At 57.7% G+C, this 15,241-nt stretch overlaps 6 protein-coding genes across 6 annotated transcripts; 2 read left to right on the forward strand and 4 right to left on the reverse strand.

Moving 5' to 3' along the window:
* Window positions 1–49: 49 nt before the first annotated feature.
* Window positions 50–1,789, reverse strand: BJ171DRAFT_105292 (uncharacterized protein). Its single transcript, XM_053105398.1, has 7 exons — window positions 1,579–1,789; window positions 1,393–1,408; window positions 1,184–1,241; window positions 869–988; window positions 632–752; window positions 456–512; window positions 50–286 (listed from the first exon to the last, which is right to left on the reverse strand). Exons 1-7 carry the CDS (start codon window positions 1,628–1,630, stop codon window positions 147–149), a joined length of 564 nt encoding a protein of 187 aa, XP_052966421.1. The 5' UTR covers window positions 1,631–1,789; the 3' UTR covers window positions 50–146.
* A 178-nt stretch (window positions 1,790–1,967) lies between these two features.
* BJ171DRAFT_505529 (uncharacterized protein) lies at window positions 1,968–6,474 on the reverse strand. The gene is made up of 10 exons (XM_053111034.1): window positions 5,992–6,474; window positions 5,764–5,849; window positions 4,633–5,660; window positions 4,266–4,523; window positions 3,458–4,139; window positions 3,133–3,379; window positions 2,930–3,045; window positions 2,480–2,836; window positions 2,236–2,315; window positions 1,968–2,157 (listed from the first exon to the last, which is right to left on the reverse strand). Exons 1-10 carry the CDS (start codon window positions 6,212–6,214, stop codon window positions 2,082–2,084), a joined length of 3,153 nt encoding a protein of 1,050 aa, XP_052966422.1. The 5' UTR covers window positions 6,215–6,474; the 3' UTR covers window positions 1,968–2,081.
* A 93-nt stretch (window positions 6,475–6,567) lies between these two features.
* On the reverse strand, window positions 6,568–8,588 carry BJ171DRAFT_505531 (A1 cistron-splicing factor). Its single transcript, XM_053111035.1, has 6 exons — window positions 8,330–8,588; window positions 8,171–8,240; window positions 7,940–8,027; window positions 7,322–7,804; window positions 7,030–7,191; window positions 6,568–6,882 (listed from the first exon to the last, which is right to left on the reverse strand). The coding sequence occupies exons 1-6, from the start codon at window positions 8,500–8,502 to the stop codon at window positions 6,611–6,613; spliced, it is 1,248 nt and encodes a 415-aa protein (XP_052966423.1). The 5' UTR covers window positions 8,503–8,588; the 3' UTR covers window positions 6,568–6,610.
* A 149-nt stretch (window positions 8,589–8,737) lies between these two features.
* BJ171DRAFT_599162 (uncharacterized protein) lies at window positions 8,738–10,980 on the forward strand. Its single transcript, XM_053114904.1, has 2 exons — window positions 8,738–10,528; window positions 10,686–10,980. The coding sequence occupies exons 1-2, from the start codon at window positions 8,789–8,791 to the stop codon at window positions 10,755–10,757; spliced, it is 1,812 nt and encodes a 603-aa protein (XP_052966424.1). The 5' UTR covers window positions 8,738–8,788; the 3' UTR covers window positions 10,758–10,980.
* A 46-nt stretch (window positions 10,981–11,026) lies between these two features.
* On the reverse strand, window positions 11,027–12,192 carry BJ171DRAFT_505534 (uncharacterized protein). The gene is made up of 4 exons (XM_053111036.1): window positions 12,147–12,192; window positions 11,794–12,013; window positions 11,449–11,565; window positions 11,027–11,296 (listed from the first exon to the last, which is right to left on the reverse strand). Exons 2-4 carry the CDS (start codon window positions 11,992–11,994, stop codon window positions 11,264–11,266), a joined length of 351 nt encoding a protein of 116 aa, XP_052966425.1. The 5' UTR covers window positions 11,995–12,013; window positions 12,147–12,192; the 3' UTR covers window positions 11,027–11,263.
* A 244-nt stretch (window positions 12,193–12,436) lies between these two features.
* On the forward strand, window positions 12,437–15,206 carry BJ171DRAFT_581925 (uncharacterized protein; the record flags this gene model as incomplete). Its single annotated transcript, XM_053114131.1, has 10 exons — window positions 12,437–12,529; window positions 12,628–12,736; window positions 12,835–12,962; window positions 13,169–13,446; window positions 13,617–13,707; window positions 13,830–13,971; window positions 14,124–14,271; window positions 14,361–14,483; window positions 14,580–14,665; window positions 14,770–15,206. The coding sequence occupies 10 exons, from the start codon at window positions 12,437–12,439 to the stop codon at window positions 15,204–15,206; spliced, it is 1,635 nt and encodes a 544-aa protein (XP_052966426.1).
* Window positions 15,207–15,241: the final 35 nt, after the last annotated feature.

Genomic DNA, 15,241 nt, shown 5'->3' on the forward strand with positions numbered 1-15,241 from the left:
GTCGATATGAGATCCTTAACCCATTACCGAGCGGCCGAACTGAACTTGAACTTGGGCAACAAACCACAATACGAATGATATGAGCCGCCACCTGGACCTGGCTGGCTGGCTGGCTGGCTGGCTGGCTGGCTGACGCCTTGGCATCCTTAGTCGGCGCGATGTTGCTCGGCCTTCCACTTGAGGATTGCAATGTCGATCTTCTTGTCAAGCTTCTCGCACAGGGCCTTCTTGTATCCAAAGAGAGTGAGGATCTCAAAGAACACAAAGAAAGGGGCAAACAGGAACGCTGTCCGCAGTAGGCGGGAGATGAGCTGGCCGATCCGATCCAGAATCGAGAAGATGCAGCGGCGACGGTCACCGTCGCGGACGTAAACCATCTCCGACGAGGAACCAGACAGGCAAGATGGTGCTGCGAGATACCGAAACAGAATCCTGCCATATTTCCGAAGCTTTACCTTGAGACAGATTGTCGAAAAACGCGGGACGTCGCTTCTCGGCGTATTCGTGGCCAGCTATGGTACCAGAGAGCAGATATGAGACGATGCCGTGTGGATCCAGCAAACAGGCACGCAGGAACAGCGCCTGCTGGGCCAAGTGGCAGGTTGTGTGGATTTGCAGAGGTGCCGCTTACCGATTTGGATGGCAAAGCTCACGACGATGGAGAGCACCGCCAGAGCGGTCGAGTTGTCCACAAGGCTAGCGAACAGGTGAGCAGTATGGTAGCCGAGAATGAGAAATGGCGCATACAGGATCTGTCGTATGGAACATCAAGTTTAAGTGTGAGCGGGGAGGACGTTGCTGATGAGGCTGGGATCGAAGAGTTGCCGGCATGGCGCCAAATAGAGCCGGACCCACACAAAAGACTCACGCCAGTCAGAGGCTCGATGAGGATATAGAAGCCCGTGTAGACCAGGGTCGTGAGGCTCGCAATGTTGAGCGGAATATAGTAGCTGTAAGCCCACTCGGCAGCGGCAGGGGTATTGTGGAGCTGGGGGGACATATAGGAATGTGTCAGTGGCTTTCTGGGGCTCGATACTTGTCCGGCTTGACCCACGGACACTGGTGTCGCCATATACCAGCTCGGTCGAGCCCCTCGCAAAAACATGTCCGCAATTTCTGCCTCTCGGATGAGTGAGGGTCGAGAGTCGCGCGGAAAGAGGGCATTGTCATCAGCGACTCTCACCAGAACCAAGACGCTCCACAGGATCACAGGAACAAAGACAAAGTGGATGGCCTTATTCCTTCACGAGAGGGAAGATCGATGAAGAGGCCGTGTTAGCCGGATGCGAGTGGACACTGGTGCTGCATGGTCCGGGGCAGGTTGCACGTCGGGAGGGGGCAATCATGTTTCGCGGGGTCTGTATGTCCTTCCAGACGATCAGGCATGCTTACACCGAGTCCCGGTGATCTATAGGAGGCGATGGGAACGCTGGCTCAGTGAAAAGAGCAGATGCGCACGCTGCCGGTCTCAGGCTGCCGATAGGTGCTGGCATATCCCCGACGAATGCTCCGGATCGCTCACGCCCAAACGACCGAGAATATCAGCACAGGCACGGAGCCATGGCGGGCGCAACCTACATTGGCCATAGAACACAATCTGGTCTTCGAAGGAGAAAAAGTTTCCGGGCATTGTTGTTGCGCTGCGGGGCGATGGGGAGCGATGCAGTCAGAGACAACGGAGTCGCCCCCCGACGGATTTCAAGCATAGGAGCGGGCAGCAGAGAGCCCTGCAGCCACGGGCTGGCTGGCCATGGTGTTTGTTTCATGTGCATTCCAACGGAAGCGTGACGCGGCATGAATCCGCTGGCCGGGATGGCTGTGGTCTGCGTCCGAGGTTGTCGTCGATGCATCTCGGCCCCGAATTGCAGCGATGACCACACGCAGAGGTGACGACCACAGGCATAAGTGGAGACCGCACGCACTCGTCCAGGAAGATTGCGTAGAGCACGATGGACCTCCAGACCGAAGCACTGCCCAAGTTTCGCCGGTTGCGTGTTGGCCCCCTCTGAAGCCCAAACCAAAAGAATATACAGCCACCTCAGCACTCCCCCGAGCCAGCCAGGCTCGAGCACTGCAGACAATCATTGCAGAAGGGGATCAAGTTCGGACGCAATTTCGTCCGCCAGACAGATAACCGCTTTGGACAGGGCACCGAGTCTGTTGAAGAGCCATATGCATGGATCAGTATCCACAGTTGCACGCTCGGACCATACAGAAATATGTTGCTGTGCTTACCCGCGGAGGAGCTCATCAATACTCTCCGTCGCCGTCCTTGATCCTTCAACGACAGCCACCATGCAGGGGCCGGCTTTGAGCTGAGATGGAGAGTATTAGCGCCAGTCCAACGTCGACAGCGCTCGCAAACTGCCAAATACGGGCGGTTGCGGTTCATCCGCCAACATGTGCGCCCCTTGATCAAAGTTCCTCATCCGACTAGATCGAGGCGCGAAACCATCTCTCCACGCAGACTGGATCTTACCCAGTCAAGCACCTGCTTGTCGACAACATCGGCGAGCCGCTCCACGACAGATTGACTCAGCTTGGTCAGCTTGAGCTTGGCCATATTCATCGGTCGGCTGCGGTCGGCTGAGCGGGTGTGCCGATGCGGTTTGCTAATCGACGGGGCGTTGCCACACAGCTCTTCCAACGTTTTCCCCCACAGACTGTAGTTGTCTGCCATCATCGGGAACTCGCATGCCACCACGACACATATCCGACGGTCGGATCCGTGCGCTCCTCGCTCGATCGCTGCGGGGGCTGTCAGTTCATTCGTTGGTACAGCGGCAATGCCGAGTTGAACGGAAGGGGCAATAATCTGCCGCAGCGTAAAGGGGTCCTGGACAACAAGAGCATCACAGTGTCGGCACATCAGCACATCAGCACATCAGCAGATGGCCGAGACTTGGACTCCCTCGCTCGACCGTCGTACCTGGGAGCATGCAGACAACTCAATGTCCATCCCCTCTGGAAACAGGATCTTGAGTTGGAGACTGGCAAGCTCATATGTCCATGGCAAATACACCCCGCAAAAGCTTGTAGACGTTTCTGGAGATGGCCATATATCATAAGGTCAACAACAGCCCACCAGATCGGACTAGCAATCCCACTGCATGTCCATAACAAAAACCTTACCTCCACATAGGCAGTCGAGCAACAGCCTGACTGCATCCGAATGCACCACCCCCAGCACGACAGACATTCCAGCGGCGGGCTCCTGTGCAAAATGCAGGGTACCGTTTGTTGGGCAATCGCTACGATACTTTGCAGCAATCTTGCGTAGCCTCGATGCTGTATCTTGTTGAACATGGACCGTCGTCAGGGTCGATACAACAAGCCCACAAGCCGCGGTCCTGGCGAGAATCGAGCCAATGCAGCCGGCCTGGGGGGGGGAGCAGACACAATGCGGTCAGGACTCTGCGTGATTCGTTTGGGTGCAGGTTGACGGACGTGAACTTACCAGTGATTGCGGCACTATCACAAACGAGCTGATCAGGAGCGGAGGCGTTGTCGCATATGCAAGCCAGCCGAGCGCAGCCAGCCTTGGGGTATAAATGTCTGCAGATCCCAAGCATTCTATGCGCAGATCGCGGTCGTGGAAGAACGCATTGACGTGCGCAAAGGCCGCTTCTGGGTTCTGTGAAAACACCACCGAGAGCTGCTGTCGTAGCCGGCTGACACGATCATGATATTGCTCGCAGTTGTTTGGGGGCTTGTTCAGGGGTTTTGGCAGTAGCTCGTTGGCAATCCTCTCCGCAAACGCATATCCATCTGCGCGATGCAGGGCAAGGACAATCCAGGACGATTGCTCTGGCGGCTCGAGGTTCCCGGGATCCATCAGCGCCTCCAGACTTGCCACGCTGTCCCAAGTCCCGGTGGCAAACGGTGTGAGTGTGGCAGCCAGATGCCGATCAAGTGCCCGAACCATCTTGATTCCCAATAGCCTCGTTCCCACGACAGGGAATCGGTCAGATGGTTTGGTAGGATGCTGCGTTGTAAGGAGCGGCGATTCCTTGACCGGAAACAGCTTTCTCAGCAAATCGACAGCCAATCGAAACCGAGCTGCTATGACAAATGTCTGAGACTGGGTCTCTCTCGATAGCGGGTGTGGGCAGTTGAGCTGTCGCTCGATGACGATGTTCCTGAAACAGCAGACGAATGCCATCAGCGATATCGCGGCAGGTTGCAATCGGCGATGCAGCTCAATCCGGTCACCTGGCTGTTGGGGCCACGCGATTGCCATAGCAATCAAAGTTCCGAAAGCTCACCGTCTCGGTATTCGGTATTCCGTATTTTCGTCGCGAACATGAGTCTCGCCGACTTCCAACTGCACAGACGAAGCTTGGAAGAGATCGCTGGCCAGAGCCTCAGTTATCGGCTCAAGCATCACGGCCGTGTTCTTAAAGTGGACATGGCACAGATTGATGAGGAGCTTGTGCAAATGCTCGCTCAAGCGGCGGGGTTGCTCAAAGACAGAACAGACTCCTTCACAACGTCGCAGTGTCACTGCAAGATGCCGCTTATCCCTAAACGGCACAGAGTTCCGGGTGAGCCACATCAACGGCCACAGAAGCCACAGAGCCACATTTGACTGGCGTCGGACAGACAACAAGACATGTCCAGCATGGAACCCACCTCTGCATGTTGAGGACGTGAAACCCGATCGCCTGGATTTCTTTGAAAACATTGGTGTAGAAGCACAGGGGGACGTGCTCCGATATTCGCAACAACAGCTCGCTGGGGCCCGCCGGGCGCTGAGGCGGGTCATGGAGACACGTCTCTGGAGGCTGCTTGCCATCAATAGGCGATCCCTGAGGAGCGGTAGGTACAGGGACGTTTCTGGGATAGCCTGGTGGTTGGGGCGAGTGTGTGCGAATCTTCGTTCCACTCTCCTTCTCGATGTGGTCAACGAGCCGGGCCACCGACTGCTGTTTCCTGGATGCTTCCTGGGCTGGGTGATTGTGCTCCACGGGCGAGACTGTGGCCTCGACCTCGTTCTGTGACTGCGATGAATCGGTTGCTTGATCCTTGTCGGCGGTGATGCAATAGAGTGAGGGAGTTTGGTCGCTATTGGAGCTGTCGGTCTCAGTTGCCACAAACCCCTCGAGCTGCTGCTCGTCCGCAACGTTGTGCTCGTTACCACCAACATCGTCTCTTCGCCCCTCGCAGACCTCGCTTTCGCTACTTTCATCTTCAGAGGACGCCGTGTCCGCCTGTGCTTGTGCCCGCATGGCGTATTGAACAGAGGCGTGAATGATGCGTTTGGCGTCCGGCAATGGTGCCAGCGGCCGAGGACCGGATGTGTGAGAAAAGTATCGGTTCAGCAGGTCCTGGTCGCTTTGCGAGCAGTGGCCATCGACCAGAATCGAGGCCAGTTTCAGCTCGGTCTCAAAGTTCAGCTGCGCCGGCAACGAGGGTTGGTCTGGCCCAAATGGCGATGTGCATCGAGAGTCAGCGATTTTCACCGGAGCCGGAACCGGGGCTGGATTTGGAGCTAAGGTTGAGTGTGGGGCGGGGGCCGATACAGCCTGGTCTGCTCGTTCCGTGGCCACCTGCGATGGTAAAGACTTTTGCGGTTGCGGCTGTGGTTGTGGTGGCGGCTGCTGGATCGTCAGAGGCCGGGTGTGGGCGAGGGCGGGCAGCCACGTTTCGGTTGTGCGGCTCTGAGTCGCAGGGATCGGCAGTAGGATAGCGAAAGACAGATAAGTCGATGAGTTCAGGGCAATATCGTGCAGCCGTATCGGTGAGTTGGCAGGATCGACAAACCTTCGAGAGGGCATGGACTTTGGGACCCACGCGGCTCAGCGATGCCAACCACGGAGCATCGTGCTCTCCGTTGGGGAGGGGCAATGCTGTCCGAAAAAAAGGGCGTTCGGCAGCAGGTCAGAGATACATGGCCGTGATCGCCCATGCAGAAATCGCCGGATCTAGTGGGCCTTTCATGATAATGCAAATACGCCTTCCGCCTTGATGTCGGTATGGCCGCATACTTACGAGCTGCCGTATCCAGGCTCCGATGGCCCTGCACAGAGATCGACCTGCCGGCACTTCCGCGAAAGTGCTCGGCAGCCGGGGCGACGGTAAAGATATGGGACTTGCGGGGCTGCAGGTGTTTTGGGAGCGGCACAGCGTGGTCGTTGAGGTCCAAGCCTGGACGGCTGGGGTCCTTGGCTGGAGCATGAGACGGCTTTTGGAGCTTTGACTGGGGCCACGACATGGTGGGATGCGCAAAGGGCCGAGCGATCGGCGTCCAAGCACGATCGACAGTACAGGCTGGCGGCGAGAGGGAAGTCTGGATGCAAGACCGGGCGGACACGCCAGAGTGGGTCTGTGGGTGGAGCAGTCGAAGAAGAATTCGGTCGCTGTCCGGGAGCGAGCGAAATCTTCCCGCCGCCCGCTGATCCGCCCGCACGGATTTCCGGCGCTGGCGCCGATCACGCCGACTGGCTTTGAATGTATGCTGCTGTTCACGAGCACATCCGCGGGCGGATGGACGAAAACACCCAGGGGGCATGTCCGCGACCAAACACATGACATGTCCGCAGCCAGACACATGAACATGAACATGGGCAGGAACAAGGGACAGGATGCTGTATTGGCCCTGAGCCGACGGTCACAGCTCGACAACGACAGGGGCGTACTCGTCGTCGTCGTTCTCGTCGCTAAACAAAACCGACAGCTCGCCCTTCAGATCCCACCCAAACCGCTGCTGCACGAACGCAGCCAGCTTCTCGGTCCTTGTGGTGAGAATCGTCGGGGCAATGCTGGCATTCTCTTGCATGATGCGCATAAAGGCCAGCAGAGCCACTCGGATAAAGTTGTCGCTGGTGATGGCGTCGGTGAAGAAGTCGAGCGGGCACTCCTCGAGCTGGGCATACAGCACACCTACAACGACCAACGAGAGCATACGCACAACAGACCGGCACAGAAGAGTCGGGTGTGTGAGAATGGCGGTGATTTCGGGCAGGAGCGGCAGGCGCAGACAGGGGTCGTGGTTCACGCATCGACAGCAACAGGGCAGGGGGCACTCACCAACGAATTCGGCCATGAGCGTGCTGCCGTGAGTCGAAAGCGCCTCCTCGCACTGGGTGAGCAGCTGGATCAGGCACTTCCACTGCTCGAATCCATCGTACACCTGGCCGATCAGGAAGATGATGAAGGACAATTCTAGCTCTCCCAGGATCTGCTTGTAGCCTGAAGCCGTCACAGAGGCAGTGTTCAGTTCAGAAACTACATCTACAGCTGCCACAACTGCACTCCCAGCGACTGCTGCCGCTGTCGGAGCCGGGCCACTGACCGAGGGATTGCACAACAGACGGCTTACCTTCCGGACGACGAGGCAATAGCGTTTCGAGCAGATACGACTTGTCCATGCTGTACTTTGTCACCTCAGCCCCCATCGCTCCAGCTCGGAATGACCGCTTGAGATCGATGGGCGTGAAGCGTATCCGCAACTCCTCGGCGACATCGCTGTATGCTTGGCTTGTGGGGAGCGGCGTGATCACTCCTTCGGTATTGCCGACAGCGCTGGCTGAAGACGAGGGGACTTGTCCAGACACATCGACGCTCATTTCTTGCTGGCGCTGCTTGGTGATTTGCTCCAGGCGCTCGTCTGGGATATCGGAGAACCTCGAAGTACTCGACATGGTCGAAATGCGGCCGCCTTGCGGAACGACCTTGCGCACCAGATCTTCGTCAATGTAGGAGGTTAGACGGAGCCACTTGTGATAAGTGTTGACACCGCCAGCGATCGACTCGACCGGCACAAGCGGGTAGGCGCCCAGGAATGGCTCAAACTCGCGGATATCTGCAGACATTGGGGACTGCAGTGTCAGTTGAGGTGGGTACTAAAGACATGCCGCCGAGCAGCTGCAGGGCATGCGGTTCAGCACTCTCGACAGACAGCTCGATGGCCTGCTGCTGCGACAGTAGGGATTCTTACTGAACTTGAGCCGCTCGATTTGCTCAGGGTCAATCGAGCCTTCGGGATACAGGTCTTCTATTTCGGGGTTCCACTGCCTCACCAAGATCTATGAATGCGTTGCATCGAAGATCTCTATGTCATTTGATATGCCGACAGCCATTTCTGCCAGTGTGTCGGCCAGAGGAGATCGCAACTCATCGCCATACCATCCGCATCACTGCGGCTGTCTGTAAGCGATCAATGGCAAACCTCTTTAGCTTTGAAGAAATGGAAGAATCCGGTCCTGCCCAGTTGCTGTGTTCCTCCTGATCCTGTAGTGCTGATAAGCCCCCAATGTCGTCAGTTGCAGGAGTCAATGGCGAGGACAGACGCACGATGCTGAAATGCGGCGGACAAGCTGCGACGCACCTGTAGTAAATGAAATGAAGCCCTGGCGGAATGAGCTTGACGCCCTTGAACTTTGGGCCGATCTGCCAGCTGTTGTAGTCGATGCCAAAGTCCATGTTGGCTGGGGCATCGAGAAAGAGCAGACAGGCGCCGTTCTCAAAGACGGCTCTGGCGGTATCTGGATCGAGGTCCATGGCAGGGGCGGGCGTGTCTGGATCGGGTATGCTTGATGAGCAGCCCAGCACGATCAGAAACCAAGACCAGAGTGGCCAGATTGATCAGAGTGGCCAAATTGACCGGATTGATCGGAATGACCAGAAATCAAGACCAGACGCCAGCCACTCGGCGGCCAGCCAGCGGCGGTTCGATCCGGCCGGTCTGCTTCGCGCCGTCGTCATCGCCCACGCCCGACGATCGGCCCTGGTCCGTCCTGCATCAATCAAACCCACCACCGCACTTGCTTTGCCAAGCAGGCCAGCCATGTCAAATAGAGCGCTGCGTGCCAGCACCCGCTCGGCTCGCCGCAACAACGAGAACGCCGCCCAGGCCAGCGATCTCGGCCACGTTGATGCGCATCTCCCGCCCTTGCGCAAGTCGTCTCGACCCCTGTCGGCCACCATGCCGGTGGTGCTTGAGCCCGCTGCCAAGCCATTGAAGCCTGGGGCAGCACTGAATGCATCCAAGCCGTCCAAGACCTCTGGAGCCTTGAAGCTGTCCAAGCCATCCAAGATGTCCAAGACGTCCGAGACACCCCAACAATCAAAATCCCTCGGCAATTCGCTTACGCCAGCAGGCAAAGTCACAGACGCCGCAGCATCCCCGATCTCCAAATCGCAGCGCTCGTCCATTTCTCGTCCACTTCGGACGCTGATCGACAAGAGTTCAAACACCCGCGCCGATCCCAAGACCGGCCCACCGATCCTGGCCACTGCGAGCCCAAAATCGAGCGTGGCCAGCCGCACCATCCCTCTCTCGACCTCAACTCCCCAGCATGGACGGCTGTCGGCCGTGTTTGTCCAGAGCCCCAATCTCTCGCCGCTTGGGGGCGGCAAGCAACGGCCCTCGGTCTCGCATGATCCCGATGGCATATTCGAGTTTGGCTTTGATGACGACGACGAAATCGGTCTTCCAGCGCGGCCCGCAAGCGCCCGTCAAAGTCCTGGTGGCCGAAGAAGCATCGCCAGTCGACAACTGGGTTCAGAGAGCCCCGCTCCATCAACCGAAAGCGACCGCATCACAAACAGTGCTCGGTCGCCCAAGCAACGCTCGCCAAGACACGCTGCCAAATCGTCACTGCCGCTGCTGGCCATCGACTTGGCCTCCGATCGGGTGCGACCCAGACGGCCGCCATCTTCGTGGCGAAAACTGGTGGACGACTCCCGGTCCGAGCCCGAGGAGATCGGCATCAATACCAAGCCCGATCCGATGAAAGATCAGGCGGAGGAGGATTGTGCCGCGCCATCAAGCCCAACAGAAAGCCGCTCACGACGACGAACAGTGCGGTTCCGAAAGCGATCGCCAGACCATGACGAACCAAAACCAGCGACATTGACACCGAACAACCCAAGGAGCTCGCGGCCGATGAGATCGGCCCTGAAAGCCCCCAGTAGCACTCAAGCACGAGCAACCGCAAACGAACCCGCAAACGAACCCGCATCACCAGCCCAGCAAGCTGTCACTCTGGATTCTCCGACAAAGGGCGGCAGCGCCGATCTCATTCCGGTTGAGACCACCGGTGCTTTGCCCGTCGATGGCAGTGTTGCTGGTTGTGCAGAGCGTCCCGTCGACGATCCACAGCTCTGTCCGTCACCGGCAGCACCGGCCCTGTCTTCGCCATCGGCGTCCCAAGTATCGCCGGGATCGAGCCATTTGTCGTCGCCGCTGCTTCCTGTCGGAAAGATTTCAGAGAGCATGGATCTCGAGCCTCTGTCTTTGCCGACTCCCCGCAAGCCCGCTGAGCCGAGCGGGGCCCACAAACCAGCGATTCGCAACAACAAGCGAAAGCAGCCCCAACAACCGCGGCGGCGGAGGCGACGGGCTTCGCTCCAGGATACCGACTCGATAGCCGCAGATTCCGACGGTGACGATGATGCCGATGATGCCGATGATGCCGATGGGATCGACGATGAAGATCGGCCCAGGCGAGCCAGAAAGAGGCCAAAGACCTACGGCCGACGCAACGAGGGCGAGCCATCGGCCGACGCGAGCCTGGATGATCGGGTGAGTGCATTAATCGACGTCGGTCAGTCGGTCGGCCTGACTGGGCATTGCGGCATATCGACATGGAGTGTTCGCGGATTTGACTTTGGTGCTAAGGAATCCCTGGACTCACGGATGCTAGCTCATAGCACTGACACGCGGGATTTCATGACCACAGATCCGGAAGGAAAGAGAGGAAAGGATCCAGCACTTTGCCGAAGTGGACGAGTTTGTGATCGAGGGCTGGTAGTTGCTGGCGTTGGCGGATGCCATGGGGGGCAGCCCATCGGCGTTGTTGGTGCTGGGATGTGGGTCGTGGTTGGCTGGTCCTGAACGATTGGGGTCTTGTTTCGACACCGATCTCCGAGATGCACACCAGCAGCAACTCTGCCACCGGTGGATGTCGTGGCGGCCTGGTTAATGCGATAAAGTTATTTGCATTCTGCTCCAAAGAGCAACGGCCGCACCCCACACCCATTTGGCATCGCAATCCGAGGGCGAGGCTGTCGTGACATGGACGTGCGGTGCAGCCCCATCGAGACCGATGTGACTCGGCATATCATAGCAGGATAGCGAGCGATCTGTATTTGCACAGCGCCCTGCAACGCTATCCGCAAACCAAAATTCAGCGCAAAACAGCTCGCCCAGGAAAGAGGGGTCTGGACAGAGGGATGTTGGAGGGGGGGGGTAATGAATGGCTTGGCACGACGCGAGATGGAGGTATGGGGTCACTCGGGGGCTGGAGCTGCAGGGGGCTCATGCTTTCTTATGGCATGAATATTTTGGGCACTGCATTGATGGGGACAGATCGGGCGGATGAGTGTCGAAAGCCGGTGCATTCATGCAGCCAGATGGAAGGCCAACAGCAAAAGAGCGGCCCACAGCACCACCAAGAAGCAGCAGCACCAACAGTTGCTAGTAAGAAGCTGCCAGAGTCATACCGGCCACACGAAGCAGTTCAGGGTTTCATCGTAACTGCAGCTTTCGTTGGCAGAGCAGGGGTTGTCGCTGCACTTGATGAGCTCAGGCGCGCAGCTCTTCAGGCAGTCCAGTTTGGACTGGTTCGGTTCGTCCGGCAGACCAAACAGCAAGCGCAGAGTTCCGAGTCCCAGCATGCAAATGAGCGGATGATGAGAGTGTGGCAACGGCGATGATGAGAGTGCGGCCAACGGCAATGCATGGGGGAACCGAGGGCGAGGCATCCGGCTCAGTGCATGGAGCAGGGACATCAGGTCGTGCGACAGGGCCCGCTCGCTTCTGGATGCCTGCATCGACCCCAGGCTTACCGCAAAGATTCGCTCGCTGCCGCAGCCACCCCAGATATACGAAACGCAACCCTGCTCGGGATCAAAGTAGAAGCTCTCGATGCTGGCTCGGCACGGCCCAGTGGTGCCGACGAGCTGGCACTCGGGGCCAGGGCCGGGCGGCTGGCCGAGTGCGAGACGGGAGGCAAGGACAACAACCGCAAGAGAGGCCAGCGACAGCATTGGAGGGATCGGATTTAGCCTGTGCATTTGGAGAGCCGAGACGAGTCAGTGCAGGAGCCGAGACCAGGCCATCTGGGAAGCGCAGACGGGGAGCCACGGGCCGAGACGGCAACGCAGACGGCGAGCCGATAGCGAGTGCGAGCACAACATGCCTGGTGGGCGGGTCGGTGGCTTCGGAGTCGGTGAGATGGAGACAGGGTCGACGACGGCCTTGGCCGGCTGGATGTCGGGATGTTTGACCATCGCAGAGCAGAAGGTTTTGTGGCGTTGCCTGCAGTGGGCCATCGCAGACACAGAACCGGCCATTGTCGTCGACATGAGCCCCGCGGCCAATCATCGCGGCTTCGGATCCGATCGTCGGTCCGGCGTCTGCAATCATCTGCCTGCAATTACCTGCAGTCGCCTGCAATCGGGCACCGTCTCCGAGCCTGCTCCATCAAGCATGAAGTTTCCTCCGTGCACCGTCTGTCGCTCCGTCCGGTATCGCCGCAACGACTCGGGCGGCTACAACTGCATCAACGGCCACGAGCTCCAGGTACGGGTTTCTGCTGCCTCGTAGATCACCGCAGCTTCCAGCGGTCGCTTACTGTTTCTCCACTCGCAACCACGCCTGGTGCTTCGCACTATCGGCAGCATTACAGAGAAGAGGTCGAGGACGACGAAGCCCATATCGGCCATCTCCGCACCCGCCTGACCCGCAAACGAGCGCCCCCGCCCGACTCTGAAGAAGACCGAGCCTCTGGTGGGCCATCGCTGCGGCTTGCATTCTCTCTTGGATGCATCCAACCAGGACGCTGATCCTCCACTGGCCACGCCGCACACTCTGCCTTCTGAACCCAGACTACGACGCACTCGATCACTATGTGATTCCGTACAGTATCCGGGCCGAGCTCTATCAGCTACTTCTGCGGGCCCAAATCGAGGCTCTGACCAAGCACCTCTCGCTTCAAAACCACGGCGAGATCGAGGTACCATGCCGACGCCGTGATATGTCAGTGCGATATGCATCCCGCGCTTTGGTTGCCAATGGGCTCGATGAATCGAGACCAAGGTTTGGCTCCGATGACGACGGGCTCGGGAACGTCCTGGATCTCGGGGTGGCCAGCAGCACCGACCAGCAGCATCGGCCACCACCTGGGATTTCTGACCAACTGCTGACCTAATGCATTTCTAGAGTACGGCCCTGGAGCTCTGGATGCTGTATATCACCCGAAGCAACATCAATCTCGACGATCGTCTCAAGGGCCGTGCTCACAGATCGCGCAAGGTCGCCCAAGACAGCACGAGTATGTGGGCCAAGAACACCGAAATATCGGACCAGACACGGCTTCCTGGCTCGATGCGGCACCATTCGTCCATAAAGTTCAAGCTCAACTACCATGTCACACTGGTCGTCTGCTATGTTGCCTGTCTCATCCATCGCGTACCTGTGATGGTCGGGGATCTTCTGAGGTTTGTCGATGAAGGCGGCCGAGCCACGATTCAGAGCGGGACCAGCGCCGGCCCGAGAGTCTCATGTAGCAGCGTTGCATCGATGGTTTCTATTTCGGATGAGCTGGACCAGCGATGAACCGAATCGGCAATGAATCGAGACTCTGACTTGTTATGCTGAATCTGGATAGATGGGCGTCGAACGAAGTCATTCCATATTCACTCAAGTCGATCGACCTGCCGGTAGAGCTCAAGACGATTGCTGGAATAGACATATTCCCAGTAAGCCACCAGCAGCCATTTTCTGACTTGGCATCCCAGAGAGCGCGGAATCGTACGGGCGGAGGGCCTTCTTGAGCCCTGAAGGTGCGAAGAAATGCACCTCGCAATCTAATCGGGAGTAGATCCCGCCCCTGTACCCCGACAGATTTCTCAAGTTTGCTCAAACGTGCATCGAAATGTACATTTCCGACTTCCTTGTCCTCTTGCCCTGTCCAAACTGGCCGCTGCTATGGGTTCGGATCCTGAAAGAGACTCGGCTGCCATGTATGTAGTCTTCGCTTAGCAAGCACTCGCAATGTCGAGTGTATAACTGACAACGGATTGCGGTGGAAGGGGGGTGTTGCTTCCATTATCTCGACTATTGGCCTCATTAGACTCACTGTATTCCACGTTCGTGCGTTGGTTGTTGCTTTCAGTGGCGATATACGCCATCGCCGACCAGTTCAACAACATCGTCAATAATTTCCGGGTGCCTCGGGACTACAAAGCACACAGCCAAATCACCATGATCGTCCCAATTGTAGCCACAGTTCGGATGATCTATGGTCTAGATGGCATTTCGAGGTACGTATGGTCACGACCGAGCAGTGCCCAAGAAACCCACCCGATCCAGCGGACACACCCGAACTGAATGGCGGCATCATTCGTCGCAGGAAAGAGCCTCCCGAATCACACCTCAATATTGCTGCGCGGCTCATGCCGCTCGACGAGTGGCTGCGGTTCATGGTCGACAAGTTCGGCTCAGATACAGGATACATGTCCTGGAACTTTAGCAAGTAGGTCGCCGTTCGACCGGCTTGTTCCCATCCAATTTCATACCGCCATCCCACCCACGTGCACTGACGCCATTGCCGCCATCTTTACACTCGCAGCAAAGGTCGCCCGCTTTCGGGTCACCAGGTGGTCGAGTATTCAAAGTTTGTCAGCCGGATTACCACAGCCAGAGGCAATCCGAACAGTAAGAACCAGTCCGAATTCCAGATCCGAGTCGCCTCAGGACAGCGCACGCGATGCTCGCCCAGCAACATGCGATTCACAACTGACACCGAGATGGGTCTTTAGTCCACGACATCATAGCCACCGCTCTCAAACAACCAAGTGGCCGTGCTGATACCGGCTTGAGCCAGCGCCAAGTCCAGACGATGCGTGATGGCGATGCTGTCCCCGCGCATTTGGCAGCGTCGCAGCAAGAGCTCGTTCCCTCCGAAGAAGCAGGCCACGACGATGGTGACGGCGACAACGACGACGACAACGACGACAACAACAACAACAACAATGACGATCTGCAGCTCGCTTATGGCGATCATATGCGCATTTTCTACTCGACGCGCAGAAATCGCAGTGCCTCGTACTATCTGTCGGCTTCTCAGATGCCCGTGCATCATCACCAGTATGCAATCGTCCTCGACTGCTTCTCGAGGATCGTTGGCTGCATCATTGAGGATCTGGAGGAACAAGTCTCCAAGTTTGTAGTAACCCTGGATGCCCTCACGCCCTAGTCCCTGGTGCCCACTCTGCCCTTTATTTTGCCAAT

Source organism: Polychytrium aggregatum (genome assembly GCF_025602895.1).
Source record: "Polychytrium aggregatum strain JEL109 chromosome Unknown BJ171scaffold_19, whole genome shotgun sequence".
NCBI lineage: Eukaryota > Fungi > Chytridiomycota > Chytridiomycetes > Polychytriales > Polychytrium > Polychytrium aggregatum.

What these genes read in the sequence shown, in the direction of transcription:
- BJ171DRAFT_505534 (XM_053111036.1), bottom strand. Translation starts at nt 11,994, where the DNA reads ATGCTGTCGCTGGCCTCTCTTGCGGTTGTTGTCCTTGCCTCCCGTCTC. An exon ending in GCAGCGAGCGAATCTTTGCG is followed by an intron (nt 11,566 to 11,793) that starts GTAAGCCTGGGG and finishes GAACCGAACCAG; the next exon opens with TCCAAACTGGACTGCCTGAA. An exon ending in TGAACTGCTTCGTGTGGCCG is followed by an intron (nt 11,297 to 11,448) that starts GTATGACTCTGG and finishes CCATCAATGCAG; the next exon opens with TGCCCAAAATATTCATGCCA.
- BJ171DRAFT_505531 (XM_053111035.1), bottom strand. Translation starts at nt 8,502, where the DNA reads ATGGACCTCGATCCAGATACCGCCAGAGCCGTCTTTGAGAACGGCGCC. An exon ending in CTTCATTTCATTTACTACAG is followed by an intron (nt 8,241 to 8,329) that starts GTGCGTCGCAGC and finishes GGGGCTTATCAG; the next exon opens with CACTACAGGATCAGGAGGAA. An exon ending in ATTGCCTCGTCGTCCGGAAG is followed by an intron (nt 7,192 to 7,321) that starts GTAAGCCGTCTG and finishes TGACGGCTTCAG; the next exon opens with GCTACAAGCAGATCCTGGGA.
- BJ171DRAFT_105292 (XM_053105398.1), bottom strand. Translation starts at nt 1,630, where the DNA reads ATGCCCGGAAACTTTTTCTCCTTCGAAGACCAGATTGTGTTCTATGGC. An exon ending in TCATCGAGCCTCTGACTGGC is followed by an intron (nt 753 to 868) that starts GTGAGTCTTTTG and finishes TCCATACGACAG; the next exon opens with ATCCTGTATGCGCCATTTCT. An exon ending in TTTCGACAATCTGTCTCAAG is followed by an intron (nt 287 to 455) that starts GTAAAGCTTCGG and finishes TACTGCGGACAG; the next exon opens with CGTTCCTGTTTGCCCCTTTC.
- BJ171DRAFT_505529 (XM_053111034.1), bottom strand. Translation starts at nt 6,214, where the DNA reads ATGTCGTGGCCCCAGTCAAAGCTCCAAAAGCCGTCTCATGCTCCAGCC. An exon ending in CACGTCCTCAACATGCAGAG is followed by an intron (nt 4,524 to 4,632) that starts GTGGGTTCCATG and finishes TGTGCCGTTTAG; the next exon opens with GGATAAGCGGCATCTTGCAG. An exon ending in ACAAGCAGGTGCTTGACTGG is followed by an intron (nt 2,316 to 2,479) that starts GTAAGATCCAGT and finishes TCTCCATCTCAG; the next exon opens with CTCAAAGCCGGCCCCTGCAT.
- BJ171DRAFT_599162 (XM_053114904.1), top strand. Translation starts at nt 8,789, where the DNA reads ATGTCAAATAGAGCGCTGCGTGCCAGCACCCGCTCGGCTCGCCGCAAC. An exon ending in ACGCGAGCCTGGATGATCGG is followed by an intron (nt 10,529 to 10,685) that starts GTGAGTGCATTA and finishes TCATGACCACAG; the next exon opens with ATCCGGAAGGAAAGAGAGGA.